Here is a 20,255-nt window from a genome sequence, read left to right as displayed (position 1 = left end):
CTTTTTTAATTAAACAGCAGCACGAGTGTAAATGGCAATAATTGGTGTAACATCTTTAACTTGGGAAGCCAAATAATTTTAATTGGTTGATATAGGATGCTGCAAGTACAGAAAAATACCTGTTCATCTTGCTTCTGGGTACTCTGCTCCTGGGCCTCATGGAAATTCCAAGCAGTTTTGCCATTTACTGTAAAACCTTGGTTTGAAAGTAACTTGCTTTGAGAGTAACTTGGTTTTGCAAGACAAGCAAAATATAATATACATGCAAGCGATGTCATGATATAAGAGTAGCGTCATGTCACAACTGAGTGTAAAACAGAAGAGAGGAGCCTCTAAGTGTAGCAAAATGGTTACATTTAATGAAGGTACAACATTTAGCAACTCACATGGTTGATGATTAAAACAGGCACATCTAAGTATGCAGGCATATGGGGTAAAGCTGTCCACATAAACCATCCTCCTTACCGCCATCGATGTCATCCCTTCCAGGCTGCGCTCCACGAGCGCTTCAAGCCTCGCTGTCAGATCGCTCTACTGCAGGGTAGTCTTCCTGGTCACAATTGCAGACTGAGGTCTATGTGGACCGCTTTACTCCGGATGCCTGAATACTTAGATGTGCCTGTTTTAACCATCAACCATGTGAGTTGCTAAATGTTGTAACTTCATTAAATGTAACTATATTTCTACACTTAGAGGCACCTCATTTCTCTTTTATGCTCCGTAGCTCCTGCTGGATTTTGCTTCTAATCCCCTTGTGGAGGTTGCCATTTGTGGATGGACATTTTATGGTTACACAACCTATCACATTGCTATAATCTTTTTATATGGACTATAAACTGAAGGACTTATGAATAAATGGTTGTGGAACGAATCATCTGAGTTTAAATTATTTCTTATGGGGAAATTTGCTTTGATTTACAAGTGTTTTGGATTACATGTACGTTTCTGGATCAAATTATGCTCGCAATCAAGGTATTACTGTATATTCAATTCTCCTTTTAAACTACAAAGTACACCCGGTATGTTATGGAGATGAGGTGGGGGTAAAGTCTAGCAAGAGAGAACTAGGCACGGTTGACAACACTGCTTGGGATCTTAGTGCAGTTAGCATTTAGGCAGATTTACCGTATTAAAAATCTTCTCACAAAAAATTTGTGAATATGCACTTCCATTATCCAATCATGTAACAGGAGATTCCAGTTTACTAATTTCATCTGCATATACTGTGTAAAGATTCTGAATTACTTGTTGTGTTGTCAACTCAAACAGGAAGTTAGGTGCACACAGGATTTCTGGAAGATCAGCAAGTTTTTTTCTGTTCTTGTAGAGTATTTAAAAAGATGAAATATGAATGTATTGGAGAGATGTACTTCACATTTTTTATTTTGCACAGACATACACATTAAATAAAGACTTTTCTGTTTTAGGGGTCAAGTTGCACAATAGGATTTACCTTTCAGGACAGACATAGTTTTCTTGTCCTTAATGAGGAAAAGCTCTCTGGTTTCAGGAGGCATGAGCGGGTCTGCTGTACTCTCTGTCAATGTCACACCATGACTCAGGGCTCTGAGCACACTAGACTTTGTATGCTCTGTAAGTGTTATCAAAGAAGAAAAACACATTACATTAAACATGATTTATGACCGTAGAGTAATTATAACACTGCTGTAAAAACCAAATACACATGTGGTGAAAATGTCATATCACTTTAGAAAGAAAAACATACCATATATACTCAGTGGCCAGAAAAATATTACAGGGGAGATTTACTAAAACTGGAGCACTCAGAATTTGGTTCATGGTTCACTTCATGGTTCATGGTTCATGGCACCACTGCATGGTAGCCAATCAAATTTTAACTTCAGCTTGTTCAGTTAAACCTGGTCATTAAACCTGGAAGCCGGTTTCTGTGCAGAGCTGTACCAGATTTTACACGCTCCAGTTTTAGTAAATACCCCCCAGGGGCCTGTTCACAAATAAACGTGCATTAAAAAGCATAGACATGCTCAAAAAAATTAATGTGCATTGCCTTCCATTGACATATGTTGACACGCATTTTTTTTCACATTGACGTTTATTTTAATGCACACCTTTTTTTACACAAATTTCAGAGGGAAGGAGTGAGGGATAAAAATAGAAAGAGAACATTCTTGTTTTCGAGAGGCTCTGGCAAACAGGATGCCTAGCGCAACAGCCCTAATCATTGTGATTGTGCTAGCTTTACTAAGGAGGAGCAGGTGGATGAGGAGATTGGAACAAGCTAAACGGTGCTACTGAGTGCGTCTATTGCTCACACAGTGTGAAAGTAAAGATGAGTTTTGCACCTTATACCAGGATTTATGATGTCACTCACCTATATCTATAAACCCTACCACTAGAGCGGAGCTCCACCCAAAAAGGGGAGCTCCGCTTGTCTGACCCCACCACACCTCCCTCCGCCACTGCTGGTTCCCTTAGCCGAGATGATGGCACCAGCACCCAAGAGCCAATTCAAGAATTGGCTCAGGTGATGCCTGGACAGGTAAGTGCCCTAATAGTAAAAGTCAGCAGCTACAGTATTTTTTGTAGCTGCTGACTTTTAATTTTTGGAAGGGGGGAGGGGACTCTGCTTCAAGAATGCACAGTCTCTACTTCCCCTCTAAGATGGCTGCCGTATGGGTCCTTGTAAGAGACTTGCATTGCATTGCATTGATGTGCATTTACATGTGTTGTTTTAAAATGCATACATGTAGCATTTTAACAAAACGCACCAGACTGCATATTACACTGGAGTTGTGATGTGAACAGGACACATAGAAAACAATTGTGGTGATCTGTACTCTTTCAGTGAGGTCAAAGAATGGTCAGTGCAGAATGTGTGAACAGGGCCTAACTCTTGCTTACTACCAAGCTAAACCAGCCTCGGTTAAAAAAAACAGCAGCCACACATTGTGCCAGTGACTCTATATTAGTCCTGTAGCATTCCAATGTTAAAGCTGACCATACAGATATCAGTGTTTCTTGCAACTTCCGAAGGTTGGCTTATGCTTTCTTTCTTGTACACAAAATGTGTTTTACACATCCCATACTTTGCATTCCATTGAGATGGTGAAGATGAAACTGCAGCTTACAGGACCAGTAAACTTTTTTTTCAGGCATCATAAATCCAGTACTGATGTCTCTTACCCCACTGCAAACACTTTCAGCAGTTTACCATAGACAGGAGAGTTACTTAGCATGTCATCTGCTATTATTATGCCCCTCACAGCCAAGAGGTTGACACACCATGCATTGCAGTGTTCCTGCACTGTGATGTTTATTGTTATCAACACATTTGCAGCTGGATGCTTCATTTCAATTATTTCTTCTACTAGCATCACTGATATCGATACAGTGCCGATACTAAGCAATTGCATGGGTACTTATACTCATGCAAATGCCCTGATACTAAAACCAATGCCTTCGGACTTGATTCATATACACTATATTACCAAAAGTATTGGGATGCCTGCCTTTACACGCACATGAACTTTAATGGCATCCCAGTCTTAGTCTGTAGGGTTCAATATTGGGTTGGCCCACCCTTTGCAGCTATAATAGCTGAGCCTGGCTCGCAGTCTCCACTCTAATTCATCCAAAAAGTGTTCTACCGGGTTGAGGACAGGACTTTGTGCAGGCCAGTCAAGTCCCTCCACCCCAAACTTGCTCATCCATGTCTTTATAGACTTTACTTTGTGCACTGGTGCGCAGTCATGTTGGACCAGGAAGGGGCCATCCCCAAACTGTTCCCACAAAGTTAGGAGCATGACATTGTTCAAAATGTCTTGGTATGCTGTCACCTTAAGAGTTCCCTTCACTGGAACTAAGGGGCCAAGCCCAACCCCTAAAAACAACCCCACACCATAATCCCCCTCCACCAAATGATTTGTACCAGTGCCCAAACCAAGGTCCATAAAGACATGGATTAGTGAGTTTGGGGTGAAGGAACTTGACTGGTCTGCACAGAGTCTTGACATCAATCCGACAAAACACCTTTGGGATAAATTAGAGCAGAGGCGGCGAGCCATGCCTTCTCGTCCACATCAGTGCCTTACCTCACAAATGTGCTTCTGAAAGAATGGTAAAACATTCCCATAGACACACTCCTAAACCTTGAGGACAGCATTCCCAGAAGAGTTGAAGCTGTTATAGCTGCAAAGGGTGACCCAAATCAATATTGAACCCTAAGCACTAAGACTGGGATGCATTAAAGTTCATGTGTATGTAAAGGCAGGCGTCCCAATACTTTTAGTAATATAGTTTATGTGCGGTCCAGTGCAATTTCGATCAGCAGTTCAGATGCGATTCCAATACAAATTGTAGTGTATCAGATTAGAAATCGCCCCTAAACCGAACTGAAATTGCACAGGACTCTTTTTCAAATCACACTGCAGCCCTCACATTTGTGAACAGGCTGTACGAATTCTCTGAAACACACATGAAAACTTATATGAAACTGATATCTCTGCAAGTGAAATCTGTACAGATTTCCCATCAGTTTTTATGCATGTATGGTGTGAACGCCACCTAAAAAAAAAAACTGCTGTCACATGACGCTAAAAATATGTATTGGTAATTGGTATCGGCGAGTACTTAAGAAAAAGTATTAGTAGTCTTACAAGGTCTTAAAAAAATGGTATTGGTACATCCCTATCTTCTACGCAATTGGAAGGAGTGGGCCCCTTCTTCTCAAATAAATGAAGCAAATCAATTCCCCTCTCGCATCACATTCACTAAGCTCAGGCAGGGCAAAATTTCCTTGCAGAGTGCAAATTCACTTGCAAAGTAAATTGTGTATTTGCCTTTAGTAAGTCAATCCTTTTGAGTGAATACCAATTCTCAATTGATTGGCACCCCAATATGCATTTCTCAATAGACCCCTACTACTTGAAAATAGCTTGTTATCTGAGAACCATCCAAAGAGATGATTTTGACAATGAGGAATTAAACAAAGCCAATGACTTTATACAAACCTAGTGGTTTAGTTCACAATATAATTTTACTCATTGAATATTTAGTAATCATGATACCTTCTAATTTCTAAGGTAATTTAGAAATGTAGCAGCATTACCTGCATGTCGAATTTTCTTCTTGCGGAGTAGTCTAGGTGGACTTAAACTTTTTCTTTGTAATAATGGTGAAGACGTTTTTGGTTCCCGAGCAGGTGGCAACATTGAAAAACTGTTCAGGCTTTGGGTTTCAAAAGGCCTACATAAAATAGGGAAAAGGGTAATAGCTGACATTCTGTTATTTGCACTACCTCAATAACAAGTAATTAGTTACATAGTTTGAAAAATACTGTGTGTCCTTAGTTCACCTTTCAAAAAATAAAAATATCCTTACATGTTCTGAAACATAAGAAATTTTATAGCCCAATGTCTCCGAAATGCAATATAAAAGTTGATATTTAGTCACTGGCAGACCAGCAGGAAATAGTGGATTTGTTCCCAGACTTATAAAATTGTAAGTTTTTGCTGCAAGCGATCATAAGAAATTGATCTAATATCTGCCTGATATAAAGTGCAACAATTAGATACACACAGTTGTGCTCATAAGTTTACATACCCTGGCAGAATTTATGATTTCTTGGCCATTTTTTAGAGAATATGAATGATAACACAAAAACTTTTCTTTCACTCATGGTTAGTGTTTGGCTGAAGCCATTTATTATCAATCAACTGTGTTTACTCTTTTTAAATCATAATGGCAACAGAAACTACCCAAATGATCCTGATCAAAAGTTTACATACCCCAGTTCTTAATACTGTATATTGCCCCCTTTAACATCAATGACAGCTTGAAGTTTTTTGTAGTATTTGCGGATGAGGCTCTTTATCTTCTCAGATGGTAAAGCTACCCATTCCTCTTGGCAAAAAGCATTCAGTTCCTGTAAATTCTTGGGCTGTCTTGCTTGAACTGCACGTTTGAGATCTCCCCAGAGTGGCTCAATGATATTGAGGTCAGGAGACTGAGATGGCCACACCAGAACCTTCACTTTATTCTGTTGTAGCCAATGACAGGATGACTTGGCCTTGTGTTTTGGATCATTGTCATATTGGAATGTCCAAGTATGTCCCATGGGCAGCTTCCTGGCTGATGAATGCAAATGTTTCTCCAGTATTTTTTGATAACATACTGCATTCATCTTGCCAACTATTTTGACCACATTTCCTGTGTAGCTCACACATCCCCAAAACATCAGCGATCCACCTCTGTACTTTTCATCAGAGGTCTTGTTGACTCCTCTCCAAATGTAGTGTTTATGGTTGTGGCCAAAAAGCTAAATTTTGGTCTCATCACTTCAAACGACTTTGTGCCAGAAGGTTTGAGGCTTGTCTCTGTGCTGTTTGGCGTATTGTAAGCGGGATACTTTGTGGCATTTACATAGTAATGGCTTTCTTCTGGCGACTGGACCATGCAGCCCATCTTTCTTGCCTCCTTATTGTGCATCATGAAATAGCCTCACCACATGATTTCAGAGAGTCCTGTATTTCACCTGAAGTTTTTTGTGGGTTTTTCTTTGCATCCCGAACAATTTCCCTGGTAGTTGTGGCTGAAATTTTAGTTGGTCTACCTGACCGTGGTTTGGTTTCAACAGAACCCCTCATTTTCCACTTCTTGATTAGAGTTTGAACACTGCTGATTGGCATTCTCAATTCCTTGGATATCTTTTTATATCCCTTTCCTGTTTTATACAGTTGAACTACCTACCTCAGATCCTTTGACAATTCTTTTGGTTTCCCCATGACTCAGAATCCAGAAACGTCAGTGCAGCACTGGATGAAAGATGCAAGGGTCTGTCAGGAGTCCAGAAACTCACTGACCTTTTATACACACACACTAATTACAAGCACACAGATCACAGGTGAGGATGGTTATCTTTCATAGCCATTAAAAATCCTTTGTGTCAACTTGTGTGCATGTTATCAGGCCAAAATCACCAGGGTATGTAAACTTTTGATCAGGGTCATTTGGGTAGTTTCTGTTGTCATTATGATTTAAAAAGGAAAAACACAGTTGATTGATAATAAATGTCTTCAGCCAAACACTAACCATGAGTGAAAGAAATGTTTTTGTGTTATCATTCATATTCTCTGAAAAATGGCCAAGAAATCATAAATTCTGCCAGGGTATGTAAACTTATGAGCACAACTGTAGCGGTTCTACATTCTAAAATCATCTACAGCTAATTTAGCTCAAGGTCCCTTGTCTAAAATAGCTCTTCCTTTATTTAGATAATTACCAAGATCATACTGGAATATTTTTTTTTTTTTGCTGCTAATAAATGACACAACAAATCACCATTGTACTGTAAACCTTCTGCATGGTCAAGTTCAAACACAGGCCTCTAATTTTTAACTCCCTTCCTAGATTATTTCGTATGCGTATGCAAAAATGAACTACAATAAATAAATTGATTTAGCATGGTATGCAATCTGATTTATTAGGAGTCTTTTTATTATTATTATTATACAGGATTTATATAGCACCAACAGTTTATGCAGCGCTTTACTATATAAAAGGGAGACAATACAGTTATAATACAATAAAATACAAGAGGATTAAGAGGGCCCTGCTCAGAAGAGCTTACAATTTATGTCAGTTCAGTCAGCGTTTGCTGGTTTGATTCACACACATAGCCAATAAGCTTAAAATTTAAAGAAATAAATAATACTAGAGTGTTAAACATCTACCTATTGTATTAGGGGCTCAACTGGTGAGATCTTTAAACTAAACTTTCCAGGTCTGTATACCTACTCTAGCTATTGGGTAACGCCACTATTCATTTATTTTATATTTTATTATTATATTATGTGAGAACACCTCAAGGTGGGTAAGATTACCCAAAACTCAAAGTGGGAAGCAGAGTCACAAATGATGGCCGAAAGGTCTCAATCTAGAGTTTATTTAGGAAACTAGCAGGTGACATAGCCTACTAGACTCCACCTATTAGTGAAAACATTTTTTGGTAGACTACACCTTTAAGAAAATCTATATTATTACATTTTTCTTGATCCTGAGTTTATTTTTGCAGAAAAACAAATGTACACTAGGCCAGTGGTTCTCAACCTCAGTCCTCAAGTACCCTGAACCGGCCATGTTTTGAGTACTTCCCTTAGATAAAATAGCTCTTATCAATACCATGTCATTGTTATTGATTTCAAGCAGCTGTGCAAAGTAAAGGAAAACCTGAAAACATGGCCCGTTGGGGGTACTTGAGGACTGAGGTTGAGAACCACTGCACCAAGCTATTGAAATTGTTAACCCTTTAAAGGGTTGACTTTCTAATCTAAGTTATACTATCTACATTCTTTCTATTATTTCAAAATATTTTTCTCTTCAAAACATTAACCACTTGAGCTCCAGAAGATTTTATCCCCTTCATGCACTGCACTACTTTAACTGCCAATTGCACAGTCATGCAACACTGTACGCAAATGAAATTGTTATTATTTATTTTTCACACAAATAGAGATTTCTTTTAGTGGTATTTGATCAGCACTGGGTTTTTAATTTTTTGCAATATAAACGAAAGAAAGACCAAAAATTTTGAAACCCCCCTGGTATTTTGTACTGTCTGTTACTGTATAAAACATAAGCAATAAAAATTTAAAAAATCTAATTTCTTCATAATTTGAGGCCAAAATGTATTCTGTGACTTTGGTAAAAAAACAAAACAAAAAAAACAAAGCAATAAGTGTATATTACTTTGTCTGTGCGAAAGTTATAGCGTCTACAAACTATGGTTTATATACTGGAATTTATGCAGCCATGACATTATACTGGTAATGGCAGTGATTAGCGACTTACAGTGGGACTGTGATAATGTGGCGGGCAATCTGATCAGTGTTACTTAATACTGTACACTGTCACTGTACTAATGACACTGGCTGGGAAGGGGACAGAGGCATACGAGCAGGGATCGCAATTGCGACGCAGCCCCATGCTCCAGGGGGTCCGTGTGGCCCACTGTACATTTGGATAACAGGGGCAGTGGGGGTGACATAAAGAGGAACTGATCCCCTATATTTTCTTATATATACTTGGAAAATGGAAGGGATCTGTTCCTCTACATGCTGCCCCGTCACCATTCCTATCCACCTTCTGCTGTCATCGGGCTCCATTGTACTCCCCCACCCCCCTCATCCCCGACAGTGCTGCTCCCCCCCCCCCCCCCCTCGCCCCATGCCGGCTGCTGCAGGGAAGTATCAGGATGGAGAGTGGAGAAGTGTAAATGTGTAATTTACCGGCCCCTTCCTTGTCTTAATGAATAGAATCCGTAAAGATCACTGACTCTGTTCATTCATAACTGAGGCATAGTAACCTGTATTTACTGTGCTTCAGTTTGTGAATGAATGGGAAGCTCTGTACAGAGCTATTCCTGTTCATTGATTCTGTGTTTCACCTTTGAGGTGTGTTTCACTTCTGATGTTTGACCTTTAAGATAGAGAAAGGAGATTAAGGACACAGCCCTCAAACTCCTTCTCTCTTTTCTCTGTCCCAAAGGTGAAACATCAGAGGTCTGTTTAGACCCCTGATAGTTCACAAAAGCCCCCCAACAGGACTCCTAAAAAAATTATAAAAAAAAACAATAAGTAATACAATTTTAAAACAAACAAATAAAATAAAATGATAAAAAGAAATAAAAAATAAAAAACTACTGACACCATTAGTGGAACTACCAGGGTCGCAAAGGTCGCACCTGTGATTAGGCCCTGGCGTTCTGCCACCATGGGAGGCCTCGGTTGGGGGTCAGGGGGCCATTTATGGTTTCTTGCACTGGTGTCCTGAAGGTTCTAGTTACGTCTCTGAAAGAGGTTAACATCTAGAGGCAATCAAAGGGTTAACTGTGTGCCTAACAATGTGTAATGTGTTTAATATGTGCTGCTTTTACTTTACTATCTGTCTGTTTTTTCTCCCTGCTTTGTGGAGAGAAAAAACAGCCAGATCGCTGTTTACAGTACACAGAGTTCTGTGTTTTTGTAAACACAGAACTCTGTATGTGATTGGCCACAGCCGATCAGCTGACTTCAGCCAAAATCGTGCTGAAATCAGTTTCCAAACTTGCGCATGCGCATGCTCCAAACCTTGAAGAACGGGCACGATGTACAGGTACATCGCCCGGCCTGGAGCTGCTCCCTGTCCACAGTACAACTACTGTTGGTGGGTGGCAAGCAGTTAAAGTAGATGTAAACCTTAACTGGATGACATTCAGTTTGCTAAAGCACTGAGTATCAAAAATAATTGATGTATTTTTGCTGTATCAACTATTGCTTTTGTCCTTTTTTTAACCTTTGCATTTCCAACCTGTCTCCAACGTGGCCTGCATGTCAGTGCTCAGTTCAGGTTTCCTGATGGCGACAACAATGCAGAATGCTGAGTTTAGTCAAATTTGCATGTGTTTAGTGTCTAACCAGATCCTGAACGCACATAATTCTGTTTATTCTTTACACAACTTAACTGGCCGTACCTAAATGCAGGTAAATGCAGTGTGAATGGCACCAGTGAAAAATCATTACATTGAATTTATACAGTATGCGTTTAGAAATGTCCTCTACACACATATAAATACAGGTTTGTTAGTGTGAATGAGGCGTACAGTTTCCCTCTGAAGCAACTGTGTCAGGCCTAAAAGGAGAGCGATTGGTAGACAGCAACAAAGCATTGTCATAATTGCCTGAGGAAAGACTATCATCATAGGTTCATAAGAAGGGGGTAATCACTCATAGTGTGTCCAAACATTTCACATTGGTGCATAATAAGAATCCGAGTTCGCTCAATTTTTGGGAAATAAAAAAGTGGAGAAACATTAGAGGGGTGGAAACTACAATAGACAAGTCAGTAGAAGGGAATTGTTTTGGATATTTGAGGCCAAGGTTCTCTCACCGAGGGGTTCCCAATGTAGATTTTGATTTAAATAGTTTTTTATTGATTTGTAGATTATATTTATTAATTAAACACATTAATATGGAGTACATGGTCATCTGATTATTGCTGTGAGCTAAGTGGGTAATTTTAATTATAATTCTAATTTTGATTTTTTATTTATTTTAAAGTATTTTATTTTGATTGCACTGTATTGTTATGGCTGTAGAGACATTGTTATATGTTTAGCAGTCATTATATCAACGCGATGCAGTCACCAGCTGAATATTTTTTAGCATGGATCCGGAGGGATTTAATGTTTTGTTGCGGTGTCCCCATAGTAATACGCTGGGTAACTACCATATCCTGTTGCGGAATAGGTGTGTGATCCTGCACGGCCAGACTAGCATTATAGAGGAGGGGAAGGGTTGCCTAGCAATAGGGGAAGAGAACCTATATAATCAGCGGTGCGACGTCAGGTTTCCACCCCTACTGAAGAAGTCACGCCCATTGACGTAACGCGTATAGGGGGAGGAGTTTCAGTTGGTGACATCATCCCACGGTCATCTCGTTTTGTACATGGAGATTGTTATGTTCAAATAGCCTGCACTGCTCAAGTGTCACACTTGTGAGTATTATGTATGCTGTTCTTACTGGAGGAATGAATTATTGAGACAGAGAACACTAGATCCCGTGTTTTTGTCCCCAAATATACCCGATTTCCTCAAGGGAATGTCGAGGCTGGGTAAGCCATTAAGGAGGAAGAGGGTGATACGGAGGACAAACATGCTAGCAGCATGCCGGGTCGATCTGTTGATTTCCCTTAAAAGGGGACCTGCTGTTTCTGACCCGCTGGTAAAATAGGGGTCAGACTGTGAGGTGTGCAGCCAGAGCACACTGGTGGAGGAGAGCACTAGCACAAAATATTATTATTATTAAAATAATATTAATTTTTGTGCACATCTATGGTGAAGTTTGAATCCCTGATGTCATCTGTTGACACTGCAATCATTTGATACTGGGACAGTAAACATAAACGTTTTTATCGTGTAACACTATTATTTGATTGATGTGTGATTTATTCTAGTAGCGCAGCACTGTGTTGGTATTAGGTTCATAATATTACTTTAATGAAGCTGTAGATGACTTTGCAGTTTACACCAAAGCTTATATGAGCGTTAGTGGCATCTACTTTAAATTCACAAATATAAATATTGCATAAATATGAAGTTATGAATTTCTCTATGAAATAGCTATTCATCTACACAGACTTTGTACCCTACTTAAAATATGTAAACTTCTCAGTTTTATTACTATTTTTACCACCTTTGTAGCTTCCTGACATGTATAAAGAAAGTTTTTTCACCTTGATCTTATCTTTTTCCCTTTCTTTTAGCTCTACTCTGTCAGTTTTTATTTTTTTAGTGATTTTCCATAAATGTCACATAGAGCCTCAAAGTTAACAGCAGTCAGCAACTAGAGGAGCAGCAAGCAATAATTTCTGTGAACTGACATTTAGGGTCCATTCACACCTGGTGCCCTGGCATGCGTCCATCAATGCGTGTCAATGCATATACAGTATACACTATATATATATATACAGTGGGGACGGAAAGTATTCAGACCCCCTTACATTTTTCACTCTTTGTTATATTGCAGCCATTTGTTAAAATCATTTAAGTTCATTTTTTCCTCATTAATGTACACACAGCACCCCATATTGACAGAAAAACACAGAATTGTTGACATTTTTGCAGATTTATTAAAAAAGAAAAACTGAAATATCACATGGTCCTAAGTATTCAGACCCTTTGCTGTGATACTCATATATTTAACTCAGGTGCTGTCCATTTCTTCTGATCATCCTTGAGATGGTTCTACACCTTCATTTTAGTCCAGCTGTGTTTGATTATACTGATTGGACTTGATTAGGAAAGCCACACACCTGTCTATATAAGACCTTACAGCTCACAGTGCATGTCAGAGCAAATGAGAATCATGAGGTCAAAGGAACTGCCTGAAGAGCTCAGAGACAGAATTATGGCAAGGCACAGATCTGGCCAAGGTTACAAAAAAATTTCTGCTGCACTTAAGGTTCCTAAGAGCACAGTTGCCTTCATAATCCGCAAATGGAAGACGTTTGGGATGACCAGAACCCTTCCTAGAGCTGGCCATCCGGCCAAACTGAGCTATCAGGGGAGAAGAGCCTTGGTGAGAGAGGTAAAGAAGAACCCAAAGATCACTGTGGCTGAGCTCCAGAGATGCAGTCGGGAGATGGGAGAAAGTTGTAGAAAATCAACCATCACTGCAGCCCTCCACCAGTCGGGGCTTTATGGCAGAGTGGCCCGATGGAAGCCTCTCCTCAGTGCAAGACACATGAAAGCCCACAAGGAGTTTGGTAAAAAACACCTGAAGGACTCCAAGATGGTGAGAAATAAGATTCTTTGGTCTGATGAGACCAAGATAGAACTTTTTGGCCTTAATTCTAAGCGGTATGTGTGGAGAAATCTAGGCACTGCTCATCACCTGTCCAATACAGTCCCAACAGTGAAGCATGGTGGTGGCAGCATCATGCTGTGGGGTGTTTTTCAGCTGCAGGGACAGGACGACTGGTTGCAATCGAGGGAAAGATGAATGTGGCCAAGTACAGGGATATCCTGGACGAAAACCTTCTTCAGAGTGCTCAGGACCTCAGACTGGGCCGAAGGTTTACCTTCCAACAAGACAATGACCCTAAGCACACAGCTAAAATAACGAAGGAGTGGCTTCACAACAACTCCATGACTGTTCTTGAATGGCCCAGCCAGAGCCCTGACTTAAACCCAATTGAGCATCGCTGGAGAGACCTAAAAATGGCTGTCCACCAACGTTTACCATCCAACCTGACAAAACTGGATAGGATCTGCAAGGAGGAATGGCAGAGGATCCCCAAATCCAGGTGTGAAAAACTTGTTGCATCTTTCCCAAAAAGACTCATGTCTGTATTAGATCAAAAGGGTGCATCTACTAAATGCTGAGCAAAGGGTCTGAATACTTAGGACCATGTGATATTTCAGTTTTTCTTTTTTAATAAATCTGCAAAAATGTCAACAATTCTGTGTTTTCTGTCAATATGGGGTGCTGTGTGTACATTAATGAGGAAAAAAATGAACTTAAATGATTTTAGCAAATGGCTGCAATATAACAAGGAGTGAAAAATTTAAGGGGGTCTGAATACTTTCCGTCCCCACTGTGTGTATATATATATATATATATATATATATATATATATATATACACACACACATACACAGTGCCTTGAAAAAGTATTCACCCCCTTGGCTTTTTACATATTTTGTTACATTACAGGCTTTATTTCAATGTTTTTTTAATCTACATTATATGTGATGGATTAGAATACAATAGTCTAAGTTGGTGAAGAAAAAAATTGAAGAAAAATTAAAAAAATACATACATAAAACTATTTTTCAGAAATAAAAAAATGATAATTGGCATGTGCATATGTATTCACCCCCTTTGTTATAAAGCCCATAAAAAGCTCTAGTGCAACCAATTACCTTCAGAAGTCACATAATTAGTGAAATGATGTCCACCTGTGTGCAATCTAAGTGTCACATGATCTGTCATTACATATACACACCTTTCTGAAAGGTCCCAGAGGCTGCAACACCTAAGCAAGAGGCACCACTAACCAAACACTGCCATGAAGACCAAGGAACTCTCCAAACAAGTAAGGGACAATGTTGTTGAGAAGTACAAGTCAGGGCTAGGTTATAAAAAAATCCAAATCTTTGATGATCCCTAGGAGCCTCATCAAATCTATCATAACCAAATGGAAAGAACATGGCACAACAGCAAACCTGCCAAGAGACGACCGCACACCAAAACTCACAGAGCGGGCAAGGAGGGGATTAATCAGAGAGGCAGCACAGAGACCTAAGGTAACTCTGGAGGAGCTGCAGAGTTCCACAGCAGAGACTGGAGTATCTGTACGTAGGATGACAATAAGCCATACGCTCCATAGAGTTGGGCCTTATGGCAGAGTGGCCAGAGGAAAGCCATTACTTTCAGCTAAAAAGAAAAAGGGCACATTTTGAGTTTGTGAAAAGGCATGTGGGAGACTCCCAAAATGTATGGAGGAAGGTGCTCTGGTCTGATGAGACGAGAATTTAACTTTTTGGCCATCAAAGAAAACGCTATGTCTGGCGCAAACCCAACACATCACATCACCCAAAGAACACCATCCTCATAGTGAAACATGGTGGTGACAGCATCATGCTGTGGGGATGTTTTTCAGCAGTCGGGACTGGGAAACTCATCAGAGTTCAGGGAAGGATGGATGGTGCTAAATACAGGGATATTCTTGAGCAAAACCTGTACCACTCTGTGTGTGATTTGAGGCTAGGATGGAGGTTCACCTTCCAGCAGGACAATGACCCCAAACACACTGCTAAAGCAACACTTGAGTGGTTTAAGGGGAAGCATGTAAATGTGTTAGAATGGCCCAGTCAAAGCCCAGACATCAATCCAATAGAAAATCTGTGGTCAGACTTAAAAATTGTTGTTCACAAGCGCAAACCATCCAACTTGAAGGAGTTGGAGAGTTTTGCAAGGAAGAATGGGCAAAAATTCCAGTGGTAACATGTGGCAAGCTCATAGAAATGTATCCAAAGCAACTTGGAGCCGCAAAAGGTGGCTCTACAAAGAATTGACTTTAGGGGTGTGAATAGTTATGAGGGGGTGAATAGTTATGCACATTGACTTTTTCTGTTATTTTGTCCTATTTGTTGTTTGCTTCACAATTAAAAAAATAAAAATCTTCAAAGTTGTGGGCATGTTCTGTAAATGATGCAAATCCTCAACCAAGCCATGTTAATTCCAGGTTGTGAGGCAACAAAACACGAAAAATGCCAAGGGGGGTGAATAATTTTGCAAGGCACTGTATATATGTACAAAAGCAATGCATTTCAATATCAGCAGTTCACACCACTGTCTTGCTTTGATGTACACTGCCCTGTGCTGAACATAAAACAGTCTAATTTTTTCCGGTGCAACATGACATAATGCAATTAAATGTAAATACTGTAAGTGCACCACAGTGCCCATAAATGCAAGAGTGAAAACAGTCTGTTGAAGTTTCTTTTAACATTTAAGCTAACTGAGGTTAAAAAAGAAAAGGATTACAGTCAGGGGTGTATCATGAAATGAGTGGAGTCATGTGCAAGATAAAACGTGGGCCCCAGGCAGCGATACAATAAAATGTGCCATGGCAAAATGTGGGCGTGGCTTAAATTGCGTTAAATGGTGGGCGTGGCTTAAAGGGGTGTGGTTTTATAGAGTCTGAGATTACTTACATAATGCATTATGTGGTCATGTTAAATAGGGGATGTACAGTGCAGAGTGTAAGGTGGTGGGTAGTATGTACAGGAGAGGGGTGTGGAGTGTTTGGAGGTGGGTAGTATGTGCAGAAGAGGAGTATGGCGTGTATGGTGGTGGCTAGTATGTGCAGAAGAGGAGTATGGAGTGCATGGAGGTGGGTATTATGTGCAGGAGAGGAGTGCTGAGTGTATGGAGGTGGGTAGTATGTGCAGAAGAGGAGCGCAGAGTGTATGGAGGTGGGTAGTATGTCAGAAGATGAGTATGGAGTGTATGGAGGTCGGTATTATGTGCAGGAGAGGAGTGCAAAGAGTATGGAGGTGGGTAGTATGTGCAGGAGAGGAGTACGGAGTGTATGGAGGTGGGTATTATGTGCAGGAGAGGAGTGCTGAGTGAATGGAGGTGGGTAGTATGTGCAGGAGAGGAGTATGGAGTGTATGGAGGTGGGTATTATGTGCAGGAGAGGAGTGCTGAGAGAATGGAGGTGGGTAGTATGTGCAGGAGAGGAGTGCTGAGTGTATGGAGGTTGGTAGTATGTGCAGAAGAGGAGTATGGAGTGTATGGTGGTGGGTAGTATGTGCAGGAGAGGAGTGCGGAGTGTATGGAGGTAGGTAGAATGTGCAGGTGAGGAGTGTGGAGTGTACAGCAGTGGGTAGTATGTGCAGGGTGCTGTCATTAGGACAGTGGACAGTGTCAGTATTTCTTTATTTTTTATTTATTTTTTTATTATTTTTTTACAAATATTTTTTTTTTTCAAAATTTTTTTGGGATGGTGTCAGTAGAACAATGGACAGTGTCAGAATTTTTTCTTTTTATTATTTTTTAAAATTTATTTTGCATTATATTTTTCACAATGATGGAGGGGGGGGTGTACAGTGACAGTAGGGCAGTGGACGGTGTCAGCAGTTTTTTGTTTTTACTATCTATTACATTTTACAATTTTTCTATTCTTTTATAAATATTGTAAAGTTTGGAGGTTGTTTAGTTCAAGTGTAGCACCCGCTAGTGAGAACAGTCCACACAAATGAGTCTTTTTCAGGGCTTTTTGGCCCACTTTTATTAAAGAAAATCAAACAAGGTTCCAGCAAAAGTGGTTTCTCTCGCAGGGGGTTTTCACCGCCAGCAACAAATAAAAGGATATTCAGCCTCCTGGCTTACACATGCAGCATTGCAAACAAAAATACCAAGCCACCTGGCTCTCTTCAGCAGCAGACGCACCACTGCTCAGGCTCCCACACGGAGCTCTCCTGACTACTGTCAGCGACCTCAGACTCAGGTCTCTGGCTTTCACCTTGCAGCCTGCCCTCTCTGGATACTTCAGTGCACACCTGCACTCTCTGGGCTCTCCCTTGCAAGCCTGGACTCCTCAGGAGGTTGGAGCCCAGAACCCTGGTCCTGACTCTACTATCAGGCCCACACACACCTAAACAATCAGTGTGCAGGTGAGTCTCAAAACCTGGACCCAGAACTGGGGATTTCATCCCACCCGGATCTCTAAGAAATCCCCGGGCTCCAGGTCCCGAAGTGGACTTTAGTAAATAATGAGGAAACTGAAAAGCCAGTTTCCTCTCAAACAAGCAAATACACTGGAGCCCCTCAACCTGCCTGGTTGAAAATCCTGTATTCATACACTGGTGGGGTACCTCACTACCACAATAGAAGTATTTTTTTCACAGTGCTTCTGGAGAGGGGGGTGGGAGGGGGGATATGGGGTAGTGGACTGTGTCAGTAGGACAGTGGACAGTGTCAATAGAGCAGTGGATGGTGTCAATAGTTTTTTCATTTTTATGTATTTTTTTTTACAATTTAATTTGTTTTTACATTTTTTTCACAATGCTTTTTTTTTTTTTGGGGGGGGGGGACTGTGGACAGTGTCGGTAGGGCGGGGGTGGGGGGTGGTATTAGTAGTTTTTTATTTATTTTTTTACCAATTTTTATCATTTTTTTGCAATTTTTTTTTTTGTAATGTTTATTGGATTTTTTTTTTTTATTGGATCAGTTGGGGGGCTTTGGTGACATGTCAAGTGTCTAAACAGGTCCCTGACATCTCCCCTTTGAGAAAGAGGCTGAGGACACAAATTCCCCAGTCCCTTTCTCTGCACTGAAGATGAATGGACAGGAGACAGCGGCTCCTGTCCATTCATAAACTGAAGCATTGTAACACACAGGTTACTCTGTTCAGTTATTACATGACATAGAAAGTGTTCGGTAGCAATCGCCAGGGCCGACTTTAAGGCAGGGCAAAAGGGGCAGCTGCCCTGTGCCCTGTCATTGTCTTGGGGCCCAAATCAACTGCCTCATACTTGCTAACTATCCAAGTTTAAATTCCCTTGTCCTTTGAAGTTTTAGTCCAGTGCTGTGTCCTGATATCTCAGTGTGAAGTGCTGGTACTAATGCTGCCCAGCTCTGCCTTATTGTTGTGTACAGATGACTCACCTGCAGACCCTGTGTTTACATGTTAATAACCGGCATTCATATGTAAATAGCTGTGGCAGGCAGTATTGATATGTAAATAAAGGCAGCATTCATATGTAGATCATGCCCCCCTGCAGTGAGGAACTGTAACCTCTAGCAACCAATCAGTGAGCAGTAATACTGTACAGTAATCTCTAGCAACCAATTAACAAGAAGAAATCATTTGCTGTAACCTCTAGCAACCAATCAGTGAGCCATAATGTGTGCCGTAATCTCTAGCAACCAGTCAGTAAGCAGTAATTATATGCTGTAACCGCTGGCAACCAATCGAAATTTCTGCCTGATCTGATACAGTAAACTGTTTTTAAGTCTAGTTGCTATTTATTGTATGTCACAGAGCAGGTGGAGAGTAAAATTGCATGGGGGGGGGGAGAAAATTTTTGCCCAGGGTCCAATCAATATTAAAGACGGTCCTGGCAATATCCCTCTCTATGTCCAATTCAGAAAAGGAAGGAGCCGGTAAATGACATATTTACCGTCCCCTTCCTCCGCTCTCATTTCCCCCCGCAGCCGGCGGTAGAGGAGAGGAGGAAGCTGGCTGCATGGGAATGAGGGGGTTCGGGGAAGAAGGACAGGGGGCCAGAGAACACGGGGATGCAGGAGGAGGAGGACAGGGGGGTGGAGAAAACAGGGCTGGAGGAGAAGGACACAGCGGACATTGGGGGGGATGATCGGTGTGGCAGAAGGACAGTTGCAAGCACCAATCTCCCTGTATTGTATTTGAGCTGACAGCCGCAGGAGGGAGAGGAGGAGAGGCGGCTGTCTGAAAAGCCATGCAGGGAGATCGGTGCTCGCAACTGTCCCCCCGCCGCACCGATCATCGTCCCGATCAAGGAACAATCATCCATGTGTGCAGTGTGGGTCAAAGTGGGCCCCCCTCTCGGGGGCCCGTGTGCAGTGTACGCCCTGCACACATGGATAATACACTACTGATTACAGTGCTATACAGCGCATACCAAAATGTAATGCGTCAATGCATCATGCCAAGAAATGTCAACGCACATGCATTTATCTTTGCTCAATGCACACACTGCAGAGTGAATGGATCCTTAACTCCTTCCCAATGGCCATACTCATATATGCGGCCTCAAGGAAATGGACCTTTCTCCATAGGGCCACATATATGCATCGTTGTGTTTGTGCTGAGAGCGCGCTGGTCTCGTACTAATGACTGGGAACCGAGAAGCCCAGTTCCTGATCACTGTGATAGCCTATGAGTGGCTATCACAGTGATCAGTCACAGTAAAGCCCGCCCTTATGTTGCTTCTCTTTTTAAATAGAGAAAAAGATACACTGTAAATAAAAAAAAATCGAAAAAAATAAAAATGAAAAAAAATAAAAATAAGAGTTAAAGCAAATCAGGATTTGATCTAGGTCAGAGTCAGGGTTAGATTTACAGTCAAGATTAGGGAGGCACACCCTGTGATAGGACCCACCCTAAAGATAGGCTTTGAGCTTTTTTCTAAGGGTAATCTTTCGGCAATAATCTCACCATTGTTTCCAATACTGGGGAATCCCCA

At 41.0% G+C, this 20,255-nt stretch overlaps 1 protein-coding gene across 1 annotated transcript in view; it reads right to left on the bottom strand.

Annotated features, from left to right (window-relative positions):
* Positions 1-20,255, bottom strand: part of VWA3B (von Willebrand factor A domain containing 3B) — a 288,159-nt gene that overhangs the window by 184,389 nt on the left and 83,515 nt on the right. Inside the window, exons 16-17 of the mRNA XM_073614648.1 lie at positions 5,090-5,226; positions 1,454-1,591 (exon numbers count right to left, since the gene is read on the bottom strand). Coding sequence (XP_073470749.1) covers positions 1,454-1,591; positions 5,090-5,226 — 275 coding nt within the window. The remainder of the gene's footprint in view (positions 1-1,453; positions 1,592-5,089; positions 5,227-20,255) is intronic.

This window comes from Aquarana catesbeiana, linkage group LG02 (genome assembly GCF_042186555.1).
Source record: "Aquarana catesbeiana isolate 2022-GZ linkage group LG02, ASM4218655v1, whole genome shotgun sequence".
NCBI lineage: Eukaryota > Metazoa > Chordata > Amphibia > Anura > Ranidae > Aquarana > Aquarana catesbeiana.
Note: the sequence above shows the minus strand (reverse complement) of the source record. Positions and strands in the feature narration are given on the sequence as shown.